Source organism: Vicia villosa, linkage group LG7 (assembly GCF_029867415.1).
Source record: "Vicia villosa cultivar HV-30 ecotype Madison, WI linkage group LG7, Vvil1.0, whole genome shotgun sequence".
In the NCBI taxonomy this organism is placed as follows: Eukaryota; Viridiplantae; Streptophyta; class Magnoliopsida; order Fabales; family Fabaceae; genus Vicia; species Vicia villosa.
In genome coordinates, this window is record NC_081186.1 from 15,230,559 (window position 1) to 15,253,067 (window position 22,509).

A 22,509-nucleotide genomic window follows, 5' to 3' on the forward strand; every position below is an offset into this window, starting at 1 on the left:
ATAAAATTGTATGGATTCACATTACTCAAGTGATAACAGCTGTTATGAAACAAACAGATATAATATTAATGGGGTATGTTGGAAAGTTTATTGGGATGAGGCAATAAGTGAAGCATTATCTGCTATATACTTTATACAATGCAAATGGAAGGTCTTGTCATTATAATTTCAAAACGTTATGTACAATCTTTATATTACCGATTATAACAGTCCTTATTAATGAGAACATGAATGGACATTAACATATTTCTAACTCTCATGTGTACCTTTATTTAACTCAGTAGGTGATCCCATTCAATCCAATTGCAACAGGTGCTTAGATAAATGTCAACAATTTGAAGAGAATACATACAATGTCATATGCGCAGCTAAATTAATTTTGATTATTTATAACATTCAACGGAGCATTTCGCCGGGGCATGTTAGGTGTGTTGATTTCTCAGCATAATTGCAAGTTCAATTTCATGTTAGGAACTTTTTAATACGTTTATGACATTCAACGGAGCATTTGGTCGGTGCATGCTAGTTGTGTGGACTTCTCAGTAAAAATGCAAGTTCATTTTCACGTGAGTAACTCTTGAATAAGGTTTATGTGTCTTTTACCCATGTAGTCGTAACCAATATTGCAAATTGTGGTTGTTATTAGTTGTGACAATATGTTTTTACAATAGCATGTCATGCTAGTTTGGATATTGGAGATGAGTAAAAAACAAAGTATATCATAGTAGTTGAATAGATGATTTAGGATAAACAGAAAAGTCTTATATTAAGATAACAGAAATTAAATTACATAGTTGTTACCAAACTAAAAGAAACAGACTTACAAGTCTGATTTGTTTATGTGGCAATACAAACAAAAAACAAATAAAGTGGAAAGGAAATAAAACATGTCCACACCATAAAACAAAAACACACCCAAACATACTTAAAATTATGCAGGAACTACTAATCTATCTTCTCTATTTTTATAATTTTCTTTAACTTGTTTGATGAAAGTTCTCCATCACACGTGGCATCCGAGGTTGTTGACTCGCTTGATGCGCCTGGAAAGTGTCTTTTTCCAGTAGGAGTAAGTGGATCTGTGCTGTGCGTTGAACTCACATCAAGATCCTGTTACATAAGTGAACAAACATCACACAATTAATATTCAACAGTACATTAAAAGTGGAGTACATTTCAGTACAGTAAACGTCCTTACGACGACAAAATTAGGTTCGGATCGAACAGTGGTCATTGCTTCGACAACAGGTTGTTTCATCTACAAATCATTCGAAACATAGTACAAAATCATAATATGCGCAAAGTCAGTTTACAATGATTTTAAGTTGCATAACACATGCAAAGATTAAATTCAAATACCTCATCTGTGTGAAACTGATCAGCAAGCTCTTTCACAAAAGGGTCATTCTTCAATAGCATAACGACATAGGCATTCTTCCAACGTGGTTGCCACTTAACTTTGAAAGCCATCTTGCAATCCAACATCTGATCCAATGCCAGTGGGAATTCCAAGGGATCATGAATGCCAGCTTGTAGGAGATTGCAAGACAAAGATCAGTTAACTCTGGCATAATTGTCTATGTTTTTCCAACGGTATGTAAACGGAAATACCTTAATCATTGTATGACGCAGCTGAGAAGCAGACAATCCTAAAAGTAACTCACACTCTCGGTCCCAAAATAGAAAGTTACAACTATTCCCGGCATGAGTAACCTCAATCTCAATCTTATACCTACATTCGCAGTATACATAGAGAACTCAAAAAGGTCATGTTCAGTACCTTGACAATCACACATATAAATGAAATAACATAAAACATGTGACAAGGATGTTAACCTAAAAATCTCTGCCTCAGTGAAATGTCCAGCCTCACACTCAAACGGAGCTCTGTCACCACGCGCAATACATGAGCAAGCATGACAACCACGATAATACCAGCCATACGGAGAGGCAACTAGCATTTTAGTTTCTCCAACAGTCGCACAAAATGTAATCTGCAATTATGGAACCAAAAGATAATACGATACACAGTCAAATGCAACGGAAAAATGGAAATATATACTAAATCAGAATAAATGGCCAACAACTTCCAAACATACAGTTCTAAGTTTTATAATATCCCCAATAGGCATTACAACAGCCTTTGAAAGCAATTTCGGTACAGGAGTCATCTGTTGATTTTCAGAGTTCTGTGCTGAAAGCTGTGAATTGGAACCCTCCTGGCCAGACAACGTAATCATGGAATCCTTCGGAAAACTATCAAAGGAAGACAGTAATGTAACAATCACATTGCATAAAAATTAAAACCACACAAGAGCAAATCTAGGGAGCATACCTTTCTATAAACTCTTTCATCGGCAGCAAATCAGTATTCAGACCAAGGACGGTAACATTAAACGTGTTTGTCACGGACAGTGGAAACTTACCTATTCAAATAGAATGTTACATAACCATTTGTATCAAAATACAAGGATATCTAACACCAAACTTGATCAATTACTAACCCTGTTCCTTGACTTTAGCATATTGAATCATGACAAAAATAGGACCAGAATCATCTCCGCGCTCCTGCTTGAACTTCATGAATTGTTCAGCATAGGATTCCCAAAGCGTGCAATTGATAGTATTCTCACTGAAGAAATAATACAAACCATGTCATCTACATAGTCACATAAGATATGTTCGATAAATTATACAATAAATATGAATACAAACCCCCCGTCACGCAGCATCATGTTAATCTGCTGCTTCCGGGCACCTGATGTGGTCTGTGAATACCCAATACTTTCCACCATACCAATGACATCTAAAACACATACAGCCAAAAAACCTTAAAATGAAACAACACATAAAAAACAAATCCAGTAAAACAGAATAGAGATAAAATATTCTACCTATTAGCACATCCTTGTTAAAGTTGCCGTTTATTATATTAGTAAATTTAGTAAACACCAACGGCTTTGGAGGTATTTCAGCGTTGTTATCATCCGTAACCGTAGTGCCAGCAGTAAACTTCAACATAAACTTATGAGACGAAGGTCTGAACCTTAAAATTGGAAACAGTGTAACTATGATCCAAGACCATTTTTTCAGAAAAAAGAGATACATGCGGTGCAGGAACAACAACATGTATGTCACCACCCTGGAAAAAACATTAAAATCAAACATACAACAAACCAAAAACAATATATGAAAAAACAACCAAACAATTCACTTCATTACCGATACATCAACAAAAATCATCTCAAAATGCTCCCTCTTGTTCGAAACAACTGTCCATTTGTGGTGCACACAAACAGAAACTTTCCAAAGTTCTTTGTTGTCATTGATGTCACATATTTTTGCTAATGGTCTTGCCATATTGAACACTGGTATGATACTGCAGAAAAGTGTAGCCAACCAATACTATAAATAACAAAACCATGTAGGAGTTACAAACTCTTCATTCCACTCTTCATTACATAACCATAACCGATGCTGAAGCTAAATGGAAAGAAGCATATAAAGTCCTCATTAAGTTCTGCTTGTAACACATAATAATGGAGCATAGAAGCTGCATGGACAAACCGAACTTAATGCCAATTATATGAGACATCAATGGTGGAATATGGAACAACATACCTTCATTAATCATCAAAATTACACATGGCGCATCAAGAAGAAACAAATTCTGCTCTAAGACTAAGCCACTTGGCAGCACCACATAGAAAGTTCAAAAAGATAGAACTTTCTTATATTATAGATTTAACATATTCTTAAATATTCTAACAAACTAATAAACTAATCTACAAATTCTTTTTATAATAAAATTAAATTTAAGAATCAAAATCTCACTATTTAATATAAAAAAATAAAAAAGCTTCCCTAAAATATTAATAACTTAAATTAATAAAAAAACTTTAAAGTTTCATTTTAATTTTCAAAATCATTTTTTCTTTAATTTAATTAGCGAAGTGAAAATAATTAATTTATTGAAATGATTAACCCATAATAAATAATTATTTTCCATACCCCATGAAATAAACAATCCATTAGTCATGTCAAAACATACCTCTTCCACTACAATAAACAAACAAAAAATCATGAAAATATGAACGAAGTTACTTGATTAACATAGTAACATCGAATAAAAAATCAATACGGTAAAATATAATATGATTTAAAAAAATATATATCTATAGAATATATGGTTTAAACCATTTTTTGGACTTGACATTGAATAAAAAATTTCTTAGATTTTTTTATATTATAGACTAAACACTAAAAGAATAATAGAAATTTAGATTGATCTACTCTTATATGTATTATGAATTTAATTATGAATCACAAATATTATCTTTAAATAATTTAATATAATAAATTTTTATAATATTGCATTATTCACGTAAATATGACAAATCTTTCAAATTTAAATAACATAATTGAAATTTTATTATATATAAATTATTAGAAATTCTCATATTTTTAAATTTTTTTATATTTAATATAACTTTAAAATATGTTTAAATATATAATATAGAAATTCAGTCTAGTTAATGTAAATATAAAAACTCTCATATATATATATATATATATATATATATATATATATATATATATATATATATATATATATATATATATATATAAATTATTAATATAAAAATTCTAATTAAACCCAAGCACGGGCCATAAATCTAGTTTTTTATAAATATAAATTCAGTCTTCTAATATTCAACTCTCAAACAAAATTTATTACAAGACTTTCATCAATAACACTATTTCATTATATTTTAGCTATAATTTATTTTAAAAATATATAATTTTTTACCTTTAACAAATAAATATAGAAAAAATGTATGCACTGTCGGTATTCAATAATTATATACTGATATGACTATTGACAAGTAATTTTCGACTAGGAGGCTATGGGCCTCAAGAAGTAAGCTAGCCTGAGCGGAGAGGGTGTTTTTCATCAAAAAGGCCCATTATGTGAGAAAAGTGAGGGGCTGTTGACGGAACTGGCGATGCACTACCAAAGCGCCAGCGACTAAGACGACACCTGGGGAATTCAATTCGACCGTCAACAGGTTTAGATAAAATGGAGGCAAGAGGAGTTTTCAAACGACGAGTCATGAAGTAGAACGTGGGGGTAGTTTGGAGAAGAGCTTCACACGAATTCCCAACGTGGGATATTAGTAAACGTCGACGGTTACTTTTATGTTTTATTAATTTAAGCAAATTATTGTATTCAGTTTAGAGTCTCAAATTTACTACATTGAAACATTACACTCAAAGTATCTGCATCTAAGAGAAAAATGAGTTTCACTGTTTGCAATGTATATTTGCTTCGAATATTTTAATTCAAAGTCATTTCCAGTTTTACATTTTGAGTCTTTTGTCTTATTTACTTTATTTCTTATTTGAAATTGTCTTGCTCTTTTGCATTTCTTTACATCGTTCGTTCTTGATCACTAATTCACATAGAAAACTCAACATTAAGTCTAGGATTCTTGTATCTGATCCTGCAAGTAACCTTTAATAAGAGGCTAGAGATTGTTCACGAGAAACAAATTGGCACACCCGGTGGGACACGTTTGTGTTGAGTTCGTCCCATTTCGTGGATGAGATTGAGAAGTGGGAGAAAAATGGGTAATCCAAGGAATCCAAATCCAAACAGGGAACAACCCCCAGGAGGAAATACCAGTGCTTCACAAGCATCTAAAGTTAGTTCGTGCTCTGTGGCTGCATCATTGCCAACCCACAATGCATCAGCAACTACGAGTCAACCGGTGACTTCACAGCCAACTATGACCAACACTACAAGTCCATATATGCCTAGTTTTACCATTCCCTTGATTGGTGGGGAACGACCGTAAAGAATGCCAATAACAAAGATGGAAGGATTATACGATAGTTATTCGACATTTATTGAAAATTAGGCGTCAGCATTTTCACCTTACCATGTGTCGAGCCCTTTGGAAACCAATATGGGCATCCAACTAGTTTAGTATTTTCGTCCCAAGCAATTCTGAATTTCACCAGAAATTCTGTTGCAGTCATGAGGCAACAGATGGATGAAAGTAGTCATGAAATGGTCCATCTGCTTACGCAACAAATGGGGACCTGTTTACAGTAATTTCTGGTAAAACAATCACTAGTCCTCCAAACTGAATATTTTTGGTAACTTACATTAGCGACTAGATTGATCCTAGGACATGTGTCTAAATTCAATTATCCCTATAGTTGGTTTCATGTTCTACTCTTCAGCAAAATAAAATAAGGTTGTTGGGACTGCATCTTTAGCCTCAAATTCGAAAAAAATTTATGACTATCTGGTTCATTTAATTTGTTGAAATTGCAAACATAAAAGTTCATGTTTTTTATTAATTCTTGAGCAAAATATTATTGTTGTGTTTGAGGAAATTGAAGGGTTTCTATCTATCAGAAACATGATTCCTATCTTTTAACAAAAAATTGACTTTATCCATGAAGTCCAAGATTGCATATTGCCATAATTTGATGGAAATATACACGAATTCTTGAGTGCATATATACATATATGGTTGAATTTCATTGAAATGAAGAAAGTTATTAGAAAAAAGTTACCGTGAAAGTAGAAAGATCAAGAGATAAGATTGAGTGAGAAAATATCTATATGTTCTCATTTTAATTTTTGTCAAATCTAAACCATAGATTAAATCTAATAGTATAATTTTATGGTATTACCGGTGAGGTACTTAGTTGCACCCTCACTCTAAACGTCACCATGTATTCATAACATGATTGAAACTTCCTTAAACAATAATTAAAATTAGGGTTAAGGATGTTTTTTGTCTTTATAAATATCTCAAATTTCATTTTTAATCCCTATTAAAAAATAACATATTTTAGTCCCTATAAAAATTGTATGCATGCAGTTTTAGCCATGCTATTTTTTAAAATTTTGAAAACTATTTAATTATCCTTAAAATTTTAAATTTTTGAATAATTTTTTTCTTACATGTTTAGAATATTATAAAATACTTCTTTACCATATTATATAATTTTTTAAAATGAGGAGAATTAAATATGAATTTTTTAAATTTCAAAAGATAATCATAAAAGTAATGCAAATCTCAACTTAGAAATCAAATTTTGAGTTCCTTTTTTTTCGAGGAACTTTTTATAACGTTCTAAACATGTCTGTAAAATAATCATTCAAAAATACACATCGGTTTAACAGTAGGGACTAAAGCTACGTGCATAATAATTTTGTGGGGAATGCACAAGGTTTAAGAAATGAAAGCAAAAGGAATATTATATTCTCAGTAAATGACAGCTACAAAAGGCTGTGGAATGATTAGGTTTAAATGACAACTACTGCTAGTCTATTTATACACAGAAAACTAGGGTTGTCACGTAGGCCCTAACAAAAGTAAACTTAATAACTAAGTAAAGAAAATAAACTAGAACCTAATAGTTAAGCATAACAAGCACAAACTCCAGAACCTAAGCACACTTCTGGAACGCAACATTAGAAGCTTCTGCTTCTGAGTAATCACCTCAGAAGCTTCTGACTCTAACAACAACGTCTGAATATGAATTACTTCCAACACCACCCCTTAATTCATATTCAGCTCATCAAAACTACAACACCAATTTTATCCCTCAAATGGATAAAGTGTTCAGTCTTGACATCCTTTGTCAAAACATCTGCATGTTGCTTCTGGTTTCTACAGTGTGCAACTCCATTCAAAAAAGCATATTTCTTCTTGAAAACCCATCTGACGCCGATGGCTTTCTTCTCCTTTGGAAGCTCAGTTAACTCCCAGATCTTGTTTCTTTCTTTAGCCTTAAGTTCTTCTTTCATGGCATTTAGCCATACTTTCTTCTTGAGAGCCTCTTCAATACCCACGGGTTCAGAGTCTACTAACACGGCACACTGAAAATTTCTCCGTCAGAGTCTACTTTAGTGTCTTGCAACATGTCAAAATCTGCAAACCTTCTTGGTATTTGTCTGATTCTTTGTGGCCTCTGAACAATATCAGATGCTTGACCACCACCAAAAATTCGATCGCCTTCAGAAGTTCCAACTTCAGAATCATGATCGGCGTCAGAGGTTGGACTACCTTCAGAAGCTCCTCCTTCAGAGGGTCCACCTTCATAGTCATGATTACCACCAGAAACATGATCATCTCTAGAAGCTTGTCCTCCAGAACCTACGTCTTCATAGTTTTCCTTCCAGAAGCATGATCACCATCAGATTCTAGACCATCGTCAAAATCTGGATCAGAATCAGATTCACCAGCTGACTCATCTTCAGAGTCTCCTTTTTCTTCCTCAGAGCCACCTTCAGAGTCTGACTCACCTTCAGAACTTTCAAGTTCTGACTTATCTTCAGAAGCTTCAAGTTCTGATTTATCTTCGGAAGCAGAATCTTCTTCAGATTATGAATCATCTTCTGATTCTCCTTCAGACTCAAAATCACCTTTGGATTCTGACTTGTCTTCAGCTTCAGAGTCATCTTCTGACTCTGACCCATCTTCAGAAACCTCAGATTCTGACTCTTCTTCAGAATCTTCAAATTCATCTTCTGATTCTGAATCATATAAAAATACTCCTTCAGAATATTCAGAGTTATCTTCTTCCTCTTCAGAATCAGAAAACAACAAACTCACAGGTTCCTCATCAGATTCATAAGCCATTAATAGCACAGGTTCCTCATTTGAATCTCCTCTGGCTATTTTTTCTTCTTCTTTGTTTTACCAACAATCTTTAGCAAGGTGACCAAACCTATTACAACAGTAACATTGAACCATTCACTTGTCATACTTCTCTTTTCCCTTTTGATGTTTCTCCTCGTCAGGATAGAAGACTTCTGACTTCTGAGACCTACCATGTCTTTTCTACTTCTGGTCCTTCTTGACAAAAGAAGCTTTCAGAGCCTGCTCAACCTCCCTCTCAAAGGTTCTTTCAGTTAGACGCAACTCTTGCGCCTCTAGACTGCTTTGCAACTCTTCTATTCTCATGGTGTCCAGATCTTTAGAATGTTCAGTTGCTACAACAGTGTAATCAAATTGAGGAGTAAGCGACCTCAATATCTTCTCAATGATTACTTGTTCAGAAAGGGTTTCTCCACAAACTTTTATCTCATTAGTGATCAAAATCACTCTGGAGATGTACTCCGAAACCTTCTCGTTGTTCTTCATGTTGAGATTCTCATAGTACTTTCTCAGGGACTGAAGCTTCGCCTTCTTCACTGATGTGTCACCACAGTAACACCTAACCAGTGTATCCCATGCAGCCTTCGTCGTCGTCAAATTAGCGATTTTCTCAAACACGTTCACATCCACACACTGATGGATGTAGAACAACGCCTTCTGATCTTTCTTCTTCAGTTCACACTAAGCATTTCTCTGCGCATCAGTTTGTTCCTCTGTCGCATCTGCTCCAACCGGAACATAACCTTCGGTAACAAGCTCAAGAACATCTTAAGCACCGAACAAAACACACATTTGAATCATCCACCTACATTCCAATTCTTTCCATCAAGAATCGGAATTTTTGTATTCAAATTACTTCCACTCATTTTAACCTTGTGCAAGTCACTTAGATCTCACCAACACAGTGTTCCTCAGAATCAGAATATGTGATTCTATTCCGATTTTGTTCAAGATTCAACACGAATACAAGAACCAAAATCAATCACACAACGCTTCACTGTTTTACTCGTGTTTCCGGTGTTTCCCCGTGGATCTGAACCGGAACTCTAGATATCAATTGTTAGTGCACAAGGTTTAAGAAATGAAAGCAAAAGGAAATATTATAGTCTCAATAAATGACGACTACAAAAGACTTTGGAATGATAAGGTTTAAATAACAACTACTAATAGTCTATTTATACACATAAAACTAGGGTTCCACGTAGGCCCTAACAAAAATAAACTTAATAACTAAGTAAACAAAATAAACTAGAACCTAATAGTTAAGCATAACAAACACAAACTCCATAACCAAAACACACGCAACATCAGAAGCTTCTGCTTCTGAGCAACAGTGCTTCTGAGTAATCACCTCATAAGCTTCTGACTCTAACAACAGCTTCTGAATATGAATTACTTCCAACAAAAATATGTCACTTTTTTAATAAGGACTAAAAATGAAATTCGAGATATTTATAAGAACAAAAACATACTTAACCCTTAAAATTAATATTTCATTACAATCAATAAAATTAAATTATCATTATAAATAAAGACTAATTATATTTATCTTAATTTTCGTTCTCAAGTACTACTGCTACCTTAAATCTGTAACATCCTTTATTTTTCCTATACGTATAAATAAATGTTTCATTCTCACTTATACTCCATTATAATGAAAGTATAACACACTCGGACTCTATAAAAATCAACCAGAAGAGTTATTTTTTCCTGAACGACTTGATAATAATGGCTAATTTTCATTCAGTTTCGCTGCTATAACTTGATGTTTAAGACAAGTTTCTCTCGCGCATAAGAGCTTCTATTTTTCCAACATCTTCAGGAGTGTCAACACCATGGGCCTCATGGTCAACTTTTATTACCTACAACAAATAACAAAAATTAACTCTAGTAACCTTTAAAAGTTAAAATAAAAACAAGTATACAACATTGATATGAATGGTAAGGTTACAATAAAAGACTACTTTATGAATTTTTATCAGAAGCCATTCATGAAAACGAATTTAATGGGAACTGTGGGATTCCCCCGCCACATTTTCATGCATATTCCTATCTCAGAAAATATGGAATTCCATTACTATTGGCTAGAACACATCCAACAACACCTCAAAACAATGTTTTAGGAAGCAATAATTGGCCAAGTATTCTACTTGACAAGGATTTCAAGATTACTGTAGTGCAAGCTTTGGAGAACATGACAGTGATAATAAAAAATCTAATTCACTAAAATTTTCATCCATAGCTAAAAGCTATATAAAGCATTTAATTAAATATCAAAGAAACTGCCAGATGGGTCTGGGTTGGTGATGAGCTCCAAGACATAACTAATATAATTCAAAGTCTAGGAGGTCATATGAAAAGGGCACGTGCTAGGACAATCAACGAGTCCTAATTCAATTCATGAAACTAATAAAAGCAAGGGACCAAATGAGAAGAAATAGGCGAGACTTGTCATTTTAATCAAAACCTATGAAGAGGCTTGATGCCCTATTTTAATATTTTTATTTAATTATGTTGTAATAAAATGTGTTAGGGATCAAATGGTCCAATTTAACCCCAAAACACTTGATTTTAATTAATGAATTTTTTTCCTTTTATTTTAAAATCAGCATGTTGTCCTTATACTTGTAAATAAGGAGCAAATAAAAAATAGAAAATCAAGTTGAATTTTGTTAAACAAACTCACATTGTGTGAATTTGAGAGCTTTGTTCCTTTAGTTCTGGATTGGACCAAGTTTTGATCTTATCAAATTTCTTGAATTAATCATCTGTAAGACTTATCATCTTTTTCATCAATTTCTTTATCAAATTTCCTCTTGTTTTTAATTCTATACTAACTCAAATACTATTTGAAACTTCATGACTCTTACTCTATTTCATCACAGTAACTCACAATCACAAGTTTCATAAATTTATATAAGTGTGAGAAATATGACTGAATTTTAAATTAGTTAGCCTTCAGTTAGTTTTTAGAGAAACCACGTCTAATGGCAAGTTGGTAACCAGACTTTTTACTAAGATTTGAAGGGTATTAGATTAAGAAAGGACTTTATATAAGGTCAATTTGAAAATAATCAAGTAAAAACTTGAACGTTTTAAGAGGAATGGAAACCAATTAATACCTTCATCTTATAGCCATTCTCAAGAACTTTTAGCTGCTCCAAGTCCTCCTCAAGTTGCAATGGAGTAGGTGCAAGATCTGAGTATATCTTTAAAAACTTTGTATCATAACTCTGGAAGATAAGTACACAGAAATATTAACTCACAAGGAACTTGAAGAAACAGACTAATTTTGAGCAACGGTTGTCATCCCGGCAATTAAAGGAATTGAACATTAGTACCTGAATCCCAAGATGAAGGAAATAAGGGAACTCATGATTGACTTTCCCTGACCTGTAGCAAATATGCAGATATTTATCCAGCTTTACAAAATGTATATAATACAAAAAATATTTACAAATATTTCACAAGATGTCTTGTGAATGACGGAAGAATTAAGACTCAAATTCAGAAATTTCAATGAGTTCTAGCTTACTTATTGAATGGGATTAATCCTCGAGAAAAATAGATGGCATAACCACGATGACTAACCACACATTTCACTCTGTTTGGATCAAGTGCATCTTCAGGCTTTAAAGCCGTAACTGCAGTGCTGAACACAGCATCTGGCGCTGCCTGTAAGGAGCAAGATAGATTACAGTACTAGTGGAAGAATATAATGTTTTCTTTTGGTCATTAAGTTATGATTCTTGGATGTAATGATCCTCAATATAAGCGGATGCAACATTGACTGAGCAATTTGGAAAAGTGGATTCACCATTTATTTGAAGAGTTAAAGTGCACATATTGATTAAAGCTTAAAGTAAATAATAATTAATTCACAGAACTTTCATTTTCGTGGCATGAAAAGAATAATTCTTTTTTGATCAAATTGTACCTGCAATGCTTTGACAACACCGTCTATTATTTCAGGTTCAATAAGTGGCTCATCACCTTGAATATTTACAACAATATCATATTTTTTCCCAAGCTTCTGCAGGGCTTCACTGCAGCGTTCAGTACCTAATGAGCAAAACAAAGTATGAAACAATGCGGGTAAAAGAAATCAATAGTTGAAATATGCTACTAATATGCTTACCATTTCGGCAAGACTCTGATGTCATTATGACATCTGCACCGAAATTCCGACAGCAGTCAGCAATCTTATCATCATCAGTTGCCACAACTAGAACCAGAGAAAACTACCAATTAGACCTCATAGAAGTAAGCCAGATAGATATTCACATGTTCTCTAAGCAAATACAATGCATGAACAAACATTTTAACTGTATAAGCTGAAATGAAATACAAACAGTTTACTCATGGGAGTGTGTATACTTTTAATTGCTCTGTTCAAATAAGCCCCTCAGAAGCATCAGATGTTGGACATGCATTTGAAAACAAAAATTAAAAAGTGATTTACTCTTGAAGCAAAACTCTCCATATTAAAATTCTGTGGCCAAGTGCAACAAATAGTATATGGATCCTAGATTCTCATAGAGGCATGTATCCACGTGTCATGTTCAGAGATTATTACAAGTCAAGGTTATATATCAAAGTTAGAGATTGGAGGAAGATCATGAAGATAGATAGACCTACCAACATGATCCAACGAAGCTGCCAGCTTTGCCCTTTCCCATGTTCTCTGTAAAATTCAGCTTATTGTTGTAAGTAAACCATGTCATTGTTTGATCATTAGAGACAACAACTTTTGAAAAGAAAAAATGCTGAGAATAATATGTCAACAAGTCATACTGAATGTTTCAACTTCTAATTTCTAATAAACTAAGAATGTATAAGCCAAGTATTTAGTGTGCGCTTGTTTGAGATTTCCAAAGCCCCCAAACATCATTTCATTTTAGTTTATTGGATTTGATGAAAATCCACTACAGTAATATATCGCTTGATTTCAAAATTGTCTGCAGCAAAATTGATTTTGATGTAAGCAATACTTTCTAGCATCTCCAAACAAAGACCAACGACCATGCCTTTTCCCACTAAGAGGCAATTTATAGCATTTCCTTAGAGAAAAATTGATTACTGATAGGATCCATAAAATCCTTTGTACTAGTACTTTATCATCCAAACAAAATCAGTTCTTTCAAACTCACTTTTAACATATAATGATCAAACATCAACTTTTTGAACCCCATTCTTTTTAAAACAACTCGTAAACATCAAGGAATATAGGTTGGCACACCAAACAACAATTGAGTGATGCTATGTGAGTCAAGTGGTCGGGTGACTTTGGAAAATATCTTGAGGAACTTAGTCTACATCAAAAGGTATCCAAGCAAACGTTTAAGTACGTTATTGATAATGTAAATCAAAGGCTTGGCAACTAGAAAGGCTATGATCTTATCATTCTTGGGGAGAGTTGCTCTAGCTAAGTAAGTTATACAAGCTCTCCCTTCATATGTCATTTAATCGGCTTGGTTTCCTAAATCGACCTATCGTGATGAAATCAGTGTTATCAATTACAGACGGTGGACCAAGACAGGATGCGAAAGCTTCATTATTTTAAGGCACTATTTCCACCATAAAACACCATGGTACCGTAATCCTTCACAAATTGGCGATAGCAGTTGGTGAAAAAGCAGTCACTACAATCCGCTATGGTGCTACCATGGCCACTATTTGATAATAGTGGGTTAACTAGATTAGGAAGTATATGAAGTTTATTTGGGGTGATCAAGATCAAGCTCATAAAGTTGACCTTATTGCTTAGGTGATAGATAAATGTAGGAAACCCTAGATCTAAGAGTACATTAAAAGACAATAAAATAAAACAACTTTTCTTCTTGATTGCATACTAGAGGCTGCATACATTATATAGTAGGGTTTTTCTACCTCTAAAGGGCCATGGGCCAAAAGTCCAAATAAATAAAACAACAATGCAATAAAAATACTTCTAAATGCACCTCCTTAATTTAATATGAAATCTTTAAGGAAGGTAGACTGTTTCTTAATTCTTTTGGGCCTTAAATTCTGCATAACATTACTCCCGGGCCCGTAAGGAACCTTGTCCTCAAGGTTCAAAGAAGGGTGCACCGAGTTGGATCCAATTTCTGTTGGGCTTGTTGAGTCCACAAGAGCTATTGGGCTGGAAGTCACATGAGCTGGCACCGAAAATTTCTGTGGCCAGCTGTTAACCACTTCCGTGTGGGATTTGGGCGGTGAAGAGATGAGGATAGGATAAGGGGAAATCCGGAAATCTGCTTGTGATTGGTCCTTAGGAGAGAGATTTGAATCTTGGGCAGTGTGATCACGTGAACAACAGCTAGCAATTACTTTCGCACGTTTTCTGTCTTGGGGAACTCCAAAAGAGACGTTAGGCAGAGGGGCACTTTGGTCAACTTGGCTCAAGTTACTTGTACTTCTATTGAGGGAGTGAGTCTTAAGTACAATGTTAGATTCAGAATCTGTAGAAACCCTCTCACCGCTTTCTGAAACTCTTCCTTTTTTTTCCGTGACTTTCTCCTTTCCTCCCAAGCATGGCTCTGAGTTCTGAATGTTAGAAACACCTAAATCTTTCCTTGAAACGACTTCCCTCTCCTCTGTGTTCGTACACGTTTCTACAGCGCCCTCGCTCCGTTTGTTCACGAAGTTGCTTCTGTACACAGTCGGACGTGACGGTGCGGTGGCAGGTGAGTCGGTATGAGGTGTTCGGCGGCAGGTACATGCTTGTGGGGTCTTGTCGCCGGTGATTAACGCTGAGTGTGTTTGTGAACTGCAGGTACCGGCGCGAGAGGCCACCGGATCCACCGTCTTCGTATGCATGTCTGCCTCATGATACGGTTTCAGCAACGATACGTGAACAACAGGATGGATGCGGGATGATGAGGGCAGATCCAAGAGGTAATCTACTGTTCCCACGCATTTGACTACTTTGTAAGGGCCATAATACCTTTGTGATAATTTCTGACTGATTCGCTTTGCAACTGTAGTTTGGCGGTATGGTTGGAGTTTTAGCAGAACCAGATCTCCCTCTTTGAAGGTAAATGGCCGTCGTTTCTTGTTTGCCTGTTTTTCCATGCTGATTTTACTTCTGTTGAGATGTTTCTTTAACTCCGTGAGTACTTCTTGTTGTTGCTGCAAGGTCTGGTTTACCGTGGCTTCTGTGGTTGAGTCAGTCACATAGTCCAGAAGCTTTGGGGGATCTCGGCCATACAGTGCTTTGAAAGGAGACATTTGAATTGCTGTATGAAATGAAGTGTTGTACCAGTATTCAGCAAGATGTAAGAACTTGTGCCACTTGTGAGGATGATCACCCGCTAGACAGCGAAGGTAAGTCTCTAAGGACCGATTCACTACTTCTGTTTGACCATCTGTTTCTGGGTGATAAGAGGTACTGTATTTCAGGTGTGTCCCTTGAAGTTTGAAAAAATGTTTCCAAAACTTGCTCAGAAAGATGGGATCGCGATCAGACACGATGGATCTGGGGATTCCATGAAGGCGAAAAATTTCTACTGTGAAACGAATGGCCAAATCCTTAGCAGAAAAGTGTGTAGGGAGGGAAATAAAGTGGACAAATTTACTGAGACGGTCACAAAGAACCCAGATCACTGTATGGCCAGCAGAACTCGGTAAGTTCGTAATGAAATCCATAGTTATATCTTCCCACACTCTTTCTGGAACCGGTAGTGGCTGTAGTAGTCCTTTTCTCTTTTGTGTATCATATTTATTGTGTTGACAACTTGAGCAGTGTTTAACTAAATTCTTGACTGCGAGGTACATACCCGGCCAACCGAAAGAAGTTCCAATGCGTGCTAATGTGGCCTTGACTCCAGAGTGTCCTCCTTCCGGTGTAGTGTGATGTTCCTTCAAAATACTCAAACGCAGATCTCCCAGATCCGGTATGTACACCTTGTTCTTGTAATACAACAGTTCTTGTGATAGTGAATAATCTGTGTTGGGCTGTAATGCTAATTTGAGAAGAGTCTGACCTGCTATGTCATATTTGTAGAACCTTTTGAGAGTTGTGAAGAGATCTGGAAATGGAGATGATACAGCAAGCAATAAGGAGGCCTCTTTTTCGTATTTTCTGCTGAGTGCATCCGCCACCAGATTTGTTCTACCAGGTTTGTAAGATATTTGAAAGTCAAAACCTTGTAATTTTGCTGTCCATCTCTGTTGTTCTGGTGTTTGTATTCTCTGTAATAGCAGATCCTTTAAACTTTTCTGATCTGTATAGATATGGAATTTGTGGCCTATTAGGTACTGACGCCATTTCTTTACAGATTCCGTGATGGCAAACATTTCACGAACATACACCGAAGCTGCTTGCATTCGAGGGCACATTTTCTTACTGAAGAAAGCAATGGGATGACCCTCCTGTGACAGCACCGCACCAATAGCAACCCCAGAGGCATCTGTATCAATGTTGAATTGTTTTGTAAAGTTAGGTAGAGCTAAGACCGGCATGTCGGTCATTTTCCTTTTGAGATCTGTAAAGGCTACTTCAGCCTCTGTACTCCATGTGAATTTAATATGAAATCTTTAAGGAAGGTAGACTGTTTCTTAATTCTTTTGGGCCTTAAATTCTGCATAACATTAGGACTGTTGATTAAAAAAAGTGAGCAGTCATTTTGGTTATTGTCCATGAAATCGTTGGGTGTTGTCAGTCATAGAAAAAGAAAGAGTTCAAATCACAAGAAGAAAACAGAATTTTGTAGAGAGAGGAAGGTACCTGGATCATAGGCTTGCCAAGAATTTGAACGAGAGGCTTTCCAGAGAAGCGGGAGGAAGCAAATCGAGCGGGTATGATACCTACGACCCGGCTACGGAATTTGTAGAATCGACTTAGGTAAGCGTGAGCACCGGCAGCAGCTACAATTGAAACTCCAACCATGATGCCAGGGATGATCCATGACTTCGAGTTATTGGAAGATGCAAACGAGGAAGAAGATGAAGGTGACGAACAAATTGCCATGGCACGGGAAAGAGTCTGTAGGGAGAGCAAATGACAGTGGCAAAGTAGATAACAGCTTCAGATCTGTCTAGGTTAGATCCATTCTACGGAAGCGCTTCAGATCTACTACGCCGGGCGGGAAAGAGACTCTAGTTAGTGCGCCTCAGTTTTGTAAGAAGATTTCTTTACCCACCCCATAGAGGCACACCGCCAAATTGACAAAAGGGTCATGGTGCTTCCGTAGATGCATCTTCAATAGTATCTTTTTTTGTTTAACGCTATTTTGTTCCGTAGATGCACTTACGGAAGATTTCCTTAGAAGCATCTACGGAATCAGCCCAGATCCAGAAAACCATAACAGCAACATTTTTAACCATAAAAGACTCATGCATTGATTCATTGATTAATCGGCATTACAACGAAATTTCCAACAGAAATTTAAGAAAACTAAGAGATCTAAGAAATTACAACGGTTAAAAGAATGTCATCTGATTCATGCATCATTTGAATGCAATCCATGTCGAATTTCATTTCATCCCACCAACGTTCCTTTTCTCCGATCATAGAATAGGTCCTTGTTCTAAGCCTCTGGATCCTTCTGATGACTTCGTCGGGTTTGTACTCCCCCTCTAAAAAAGACATGATAGTCCTCTTGAGTTGGTCGAAGGAATGGATATTCCAAAACTTAATCGGCATGGTTTTCGATGGCCATTTCCGAGGATGTTATTTATGATGAAGATTCCTAAAATCGAAGCTGAATCGAGATAGGCTGTCTTCAAGACTTAAATGGTTTTCTGAAATACAAGAGTACTGAAACTTGAAGTATTTCACTGCATTCTCACAAAGAGCATGTTGCCACGTATCGAAATAGGATTCAGGCGGGAGGTTTTGAATTTCGAATAGTCTGATTAAACCATCGAGGACAGATGGCGCCCCAGGGATTCGAAACACATGCATGTGGGCAACGTGGCATTTCGTTAGCGTAGGACCGTTAGGGTCGAATTAGTATAAATAAGGGTCTTAGTATCAGGATCCAGGGTGTTTATTTTGTACAAATCACTCACAAATCACTCAAGTATCAAGTGTTAAGAGAAAGAGTTCGCTGAGAAATGTACGTATGACACCAACACTTTAAATATGTTTGTATTTCTATTACAGAATCGAAATGTCTTTTAATTTCCTTTACTTTTTCGCCTAGTCTTTCTTTTGATTCAAGTGTCTTTACTTCTTTCGTTAAGTTGTTACATTCTTGCACTTTACATTCCTGAAACTTACATTCTTTTACATCTTCGTGAAAGTTTTACTTACGTTTATTAACAAGTTTACTTTTAGTTGTGTACTTCGTTAGTTTATTTCGCAAGTTATTTATACGTTCATACCATAACCAAGTTTTTTGAAGCGAAACGAAAGACCAAGAGAATATGAACCAAATTATCTTGAAAGACAACTCTTTGACTATGTCCTAGGATCAATCTAGTCGATCCTGCGAGTAACCAAAGTATATTTATAATTTGGAGGACTAGCGGTTGTTTACCGGAAATCACCGTAAAAAAATTGGCACGCCCAGTGGGACAGTGTCAAAAAGCTTATCATTAATTTGTTGTTTGTTTTTGCTTAGAATATCTCAAGAACTTGTATGAACCTTAGGAGCGGTAAATTAACCAACAGTGCGCAACTGATTCCTAAACGAAGGTACAACAAGAAAATTGTCAATTCGACCAGTGGAAGGGGAAATCAAGATCCCCCACAAGGGTCAGGAATGAAGAATAGAAAAACACTTAGAAGGGGGGGGGGGGTTGAATAAGTGTAGCTTTAAAACTCTTAAGATAAAAATAATTTGCACAATGATTTTTATCCTGGTTCGTTGTTAACTAAACTACTCCAGTCCACCCCCTTGGAGTGATTTATCTCACCTGAGGATTTAATCCACTAATCACACGAGATTACAATGGTTTTCCTCTTAGATAACCTCTAAGTCTTCTAGAGTATTCTGATCACAACCTGATCACTCTAGGAACACAATGCTTAGATACCCTCTAAGACTTTCTAGAGAATCCGATCACAACTTGATCTCCTCTAGTTCTTACAAATGAATGTAAACAAATTCTTACAAGAGTATTACAATGCTTCTTAAAAGCTATAATCACAACTGTGATATTTCTCTTAAAGTTTAAGCTTAATCTCACTAAGATATTACAAAAGTAATGAAGTGAGGTTGAAGATGAAGCTTGAGAGCTTTTAGAATTTGACAACGTTTCTGTATGTTTGCGCAAAGTTGTATATTCAGCTTCTCATCAGAACTTCTATTCATAGGCGTTTTAGAAGATGACCGTTGGGAGCATTTAATGCGTTGCGTGATCCGTACAACATTGCATTTAATGTTTTACTCTTTTGTCAACTACCTCGAGCCTTGCTTTTTCTGCTTTAACTGACGTTGCCTTTAATAGCTTCTAACGTTCCTTTTGTCAGTCAGCGTAGCCTGCCATCTTGTACTTGCTTCTGATATGATGTTTGTATAAACAACGTTTGAATATCATCAGAGTCAAACAGCTTGGTGCAGAGCATCTTCTTGTCTTCTGACCTTGAAATGCTTCTAGCGCGATACCATGAGAACTTCAGTGCTTCTGCTTCTGATCTCAAGTTCTTTTGATGCTTCAATAGACCATGTTCTGATTCTGCTTGACCATCTTCTGATGTCTTGCGAGAGCATGTTCTGATGTTGCATACTTGAACCTTCTGAGTCAGTGCTTCTTGCGCTGATTTTGTGCATACTCTTTATATATTTCTTGAAATAGAAATTGCATAGAATTAGAGTACCACATTATGTCAAGCAAAATTCATATACATTGTTATCATCAAAACTAAGAATATTGATCAGAACAAATCCTGTTCTAACAAGGAACAGTAGCAGCAAGTACTTCAAATGTTTCGACTTCTATGCCAGAAGCACAGGAGATACCCACGTCGACAGGGTCTGCGGCCGTAAGAAGTTCTCAGGCCATGCCCGAAAATACGTCGATACCAACAGGGACAATGCCAGTATCTAGTTCGACTACTATGCCTCCTTTTACAGGCGCAACAGAAATACCACATTTTTCGACAAATTCTGCTAGTCAACTACATACCCCGAGGCCACCAATAGCATTCGAGGGTTGGAGACCTTCGAACCCTTATGGAATGCCACCATCATATATGGCAGGATTACAAGGTGCAGGACCTACCTACACTCAACCTGGTACGGCGACATTTTCGCCTAACGCCGGTTCAGTAGGTCGAAGTGTACAAAACCCAGGCCTATCATGTCAAATGCCTACCTTAACTACAAATAATCAAGCAGCATTTAGGCATAAGATGGATGCAAGCAATCACGATATGGTGGGTGTCCTTGCTCGAGAAATGGGATCATTTTTTCTCCCTTAATAACAAACATTACCAGGACTAACCAGGATAATGTAGAAACATATCAAAAGATATCTTCACAAATGGGACGTATAGCAGATTTATTTGGACCCCCTCAAACGTCTACTAGACGAAGGAATAACCAGGCTACCGTTCGAGAAGACGAACTAATCTTAACACCTGTTCAAGATCTAGTTCAGCCATCTAGGCAAAGACCCGGTGAAAGAAATCAAGTGATAGATTTAGAAAATTAGAACCGAAGGATCAATACTGGTCAACAAGAAGTTCTTGAAGAACAACCTAGGGTAGTCGTAGTTAAAATGGACCAACATCCAGATGAAGTATTACACAGGGTTAGGAGAGACAATATGGCGACAGAAAATAACCTAACCACCCTGATAGAAAGAATTATGGCCAATAATGGCCTTAATACTGGACTTCGACGTCCAAATTACACTTCCTCTGTAGCGGAGTATATTCTGCAAACTGAACTACCAAGGGGTACCAAAGTACCCAAATTTACAAAATTTTCAAGGGATACTAGTGAATCGACTGTGGAACACATAGCCCGATATTTGACAGAGGCTGGTGATTTAGCGGGAAACGAGAATTTATGAATTAAATATTTCCCCAGTTCGCTAACAAAAAATGCTTTTACATGGTTCACCACCTTACCCCCAAATTCCATAGATGCTTGGGCACACTTGGAGAGGATGCTCCATGAACAATTTTACATGGGACAAACCAAGGTTAGTTTGAAAGAATTGGCTAGCATTAAGAGGAAATTCACAGAGCCTATAGATGACTACTTGAATAGGTTCCGTTTATTGAAATCAAGATGCTTCACAGTTGTTCGGAACATGAATTAGTCGAAATGGCTGCAGGCGGTTTGGACTATTCAATTAGAAAGAAATTAGATACTCAATATTTGAGAGATATGGCCCAGTTGGCAGATAGAGTTCGACAAGTCGAACGACTGAAAGCTGAAAAGGCCAGAGCAAACAAGAATTATAAGAAGGAAAGAGTAGCATATATTGAGGCTGAAGATGCTGAAGGTGAAACCTTCGAGGATTCATGTAGTTTCGAAGAGGTCGAAATAGACTTGGATGAATTAAAAGAAGCACCTTCGTACTCTTGTAAACTGCTCACCCCTTCCAATGGGAAAAATTCTGTCGAAAATGACAAGAACTACAAATTCCCAAAGAAAACATACACTTTTGACGTCACCAAGTGTGACAAAATTTTTGATTTATTAGTAAAAGATGGCCAGATGATTGTGCCTCCCAATTCCAAAGTTCCTCCGTTGGAACAACGGAAGAAACGAGGTTTTTGTAAATATCATGGATTTTTAGGCCATAAAACCTCACAATGCTTTCTTTTCAGGGATCTAATTCAAAATGCTATCAAGGATGGTCGTTTGAAGTTCGCTGACAAAGGAAAGAACAACATGAAGGTCGATGTTGATCCCCTCAATGT

General features: G+C 36.1%; 2 protein-coding genes across 2 annotated transcripts; both read right to left on the reverse strand.

Moving 5' to 3' along the window:
* Positions 1-945: 945 nt before the first annotated feature.
* LOC131618695 (uncharacterized) lies at positions 946-3,097 on the reverse strand. The gene is made up of 10 exons (XM_058889863.1): positions 2,895-3,097; positions 2,716-2,806; positions 2,505-2,632; positions 2,336-2,426; positions 2,100-2,256; positions 1,837-1,994; positions 1,612-1,732; positions 1,360-1,485; positions 1,184-1,258; positions 946-1,110 (listed from the first exon to the last, which is right to left on the reverse strand). The coding sequence occupies exons 1-10, from the start codon at positions 3,019-3,021 to the stop codon at positions 946-948; spliced, it is 1,239 nt and encodes a 412-aa protein (XP_058745846.1). The 5' UTR covers positions 3,022-3,097.
* A 7,036-nt stretch (positions 3,098-10,133) lies between these two features.
* Positions 10,134-17,829, reverse strand: LOC131620341 (3-deoxy-manno-octulosonate cytidylyltransferase, mitochondrial-like). Its single transcript, XM_058891387.1, has 8 exons — positions 17,413-17,829; positions 13,323-13,368; positions 12,823-12,909; positions 12,622-12,746; positions 12,220-12,359; positions 12,026-12,077; positions 11,807-11,917; positions 10,134-10,546 (listed from the first exon to the last, which is right to left on the reverse strand). The coding sequence occupies exons 1-8, from the start codon at positions 17,653-17,655 to the stop codon at positions 10,454-10,456; spliced, it is 897 nt and encodes a 298-aa protein (XP_058747370.1). The 5' UTR covers positions 17,656-17,829; the 3' UTR covers positions 10,134-10,453.
* Positions 17,830-22,509: the final 4,680 nt, after the last annotated feature.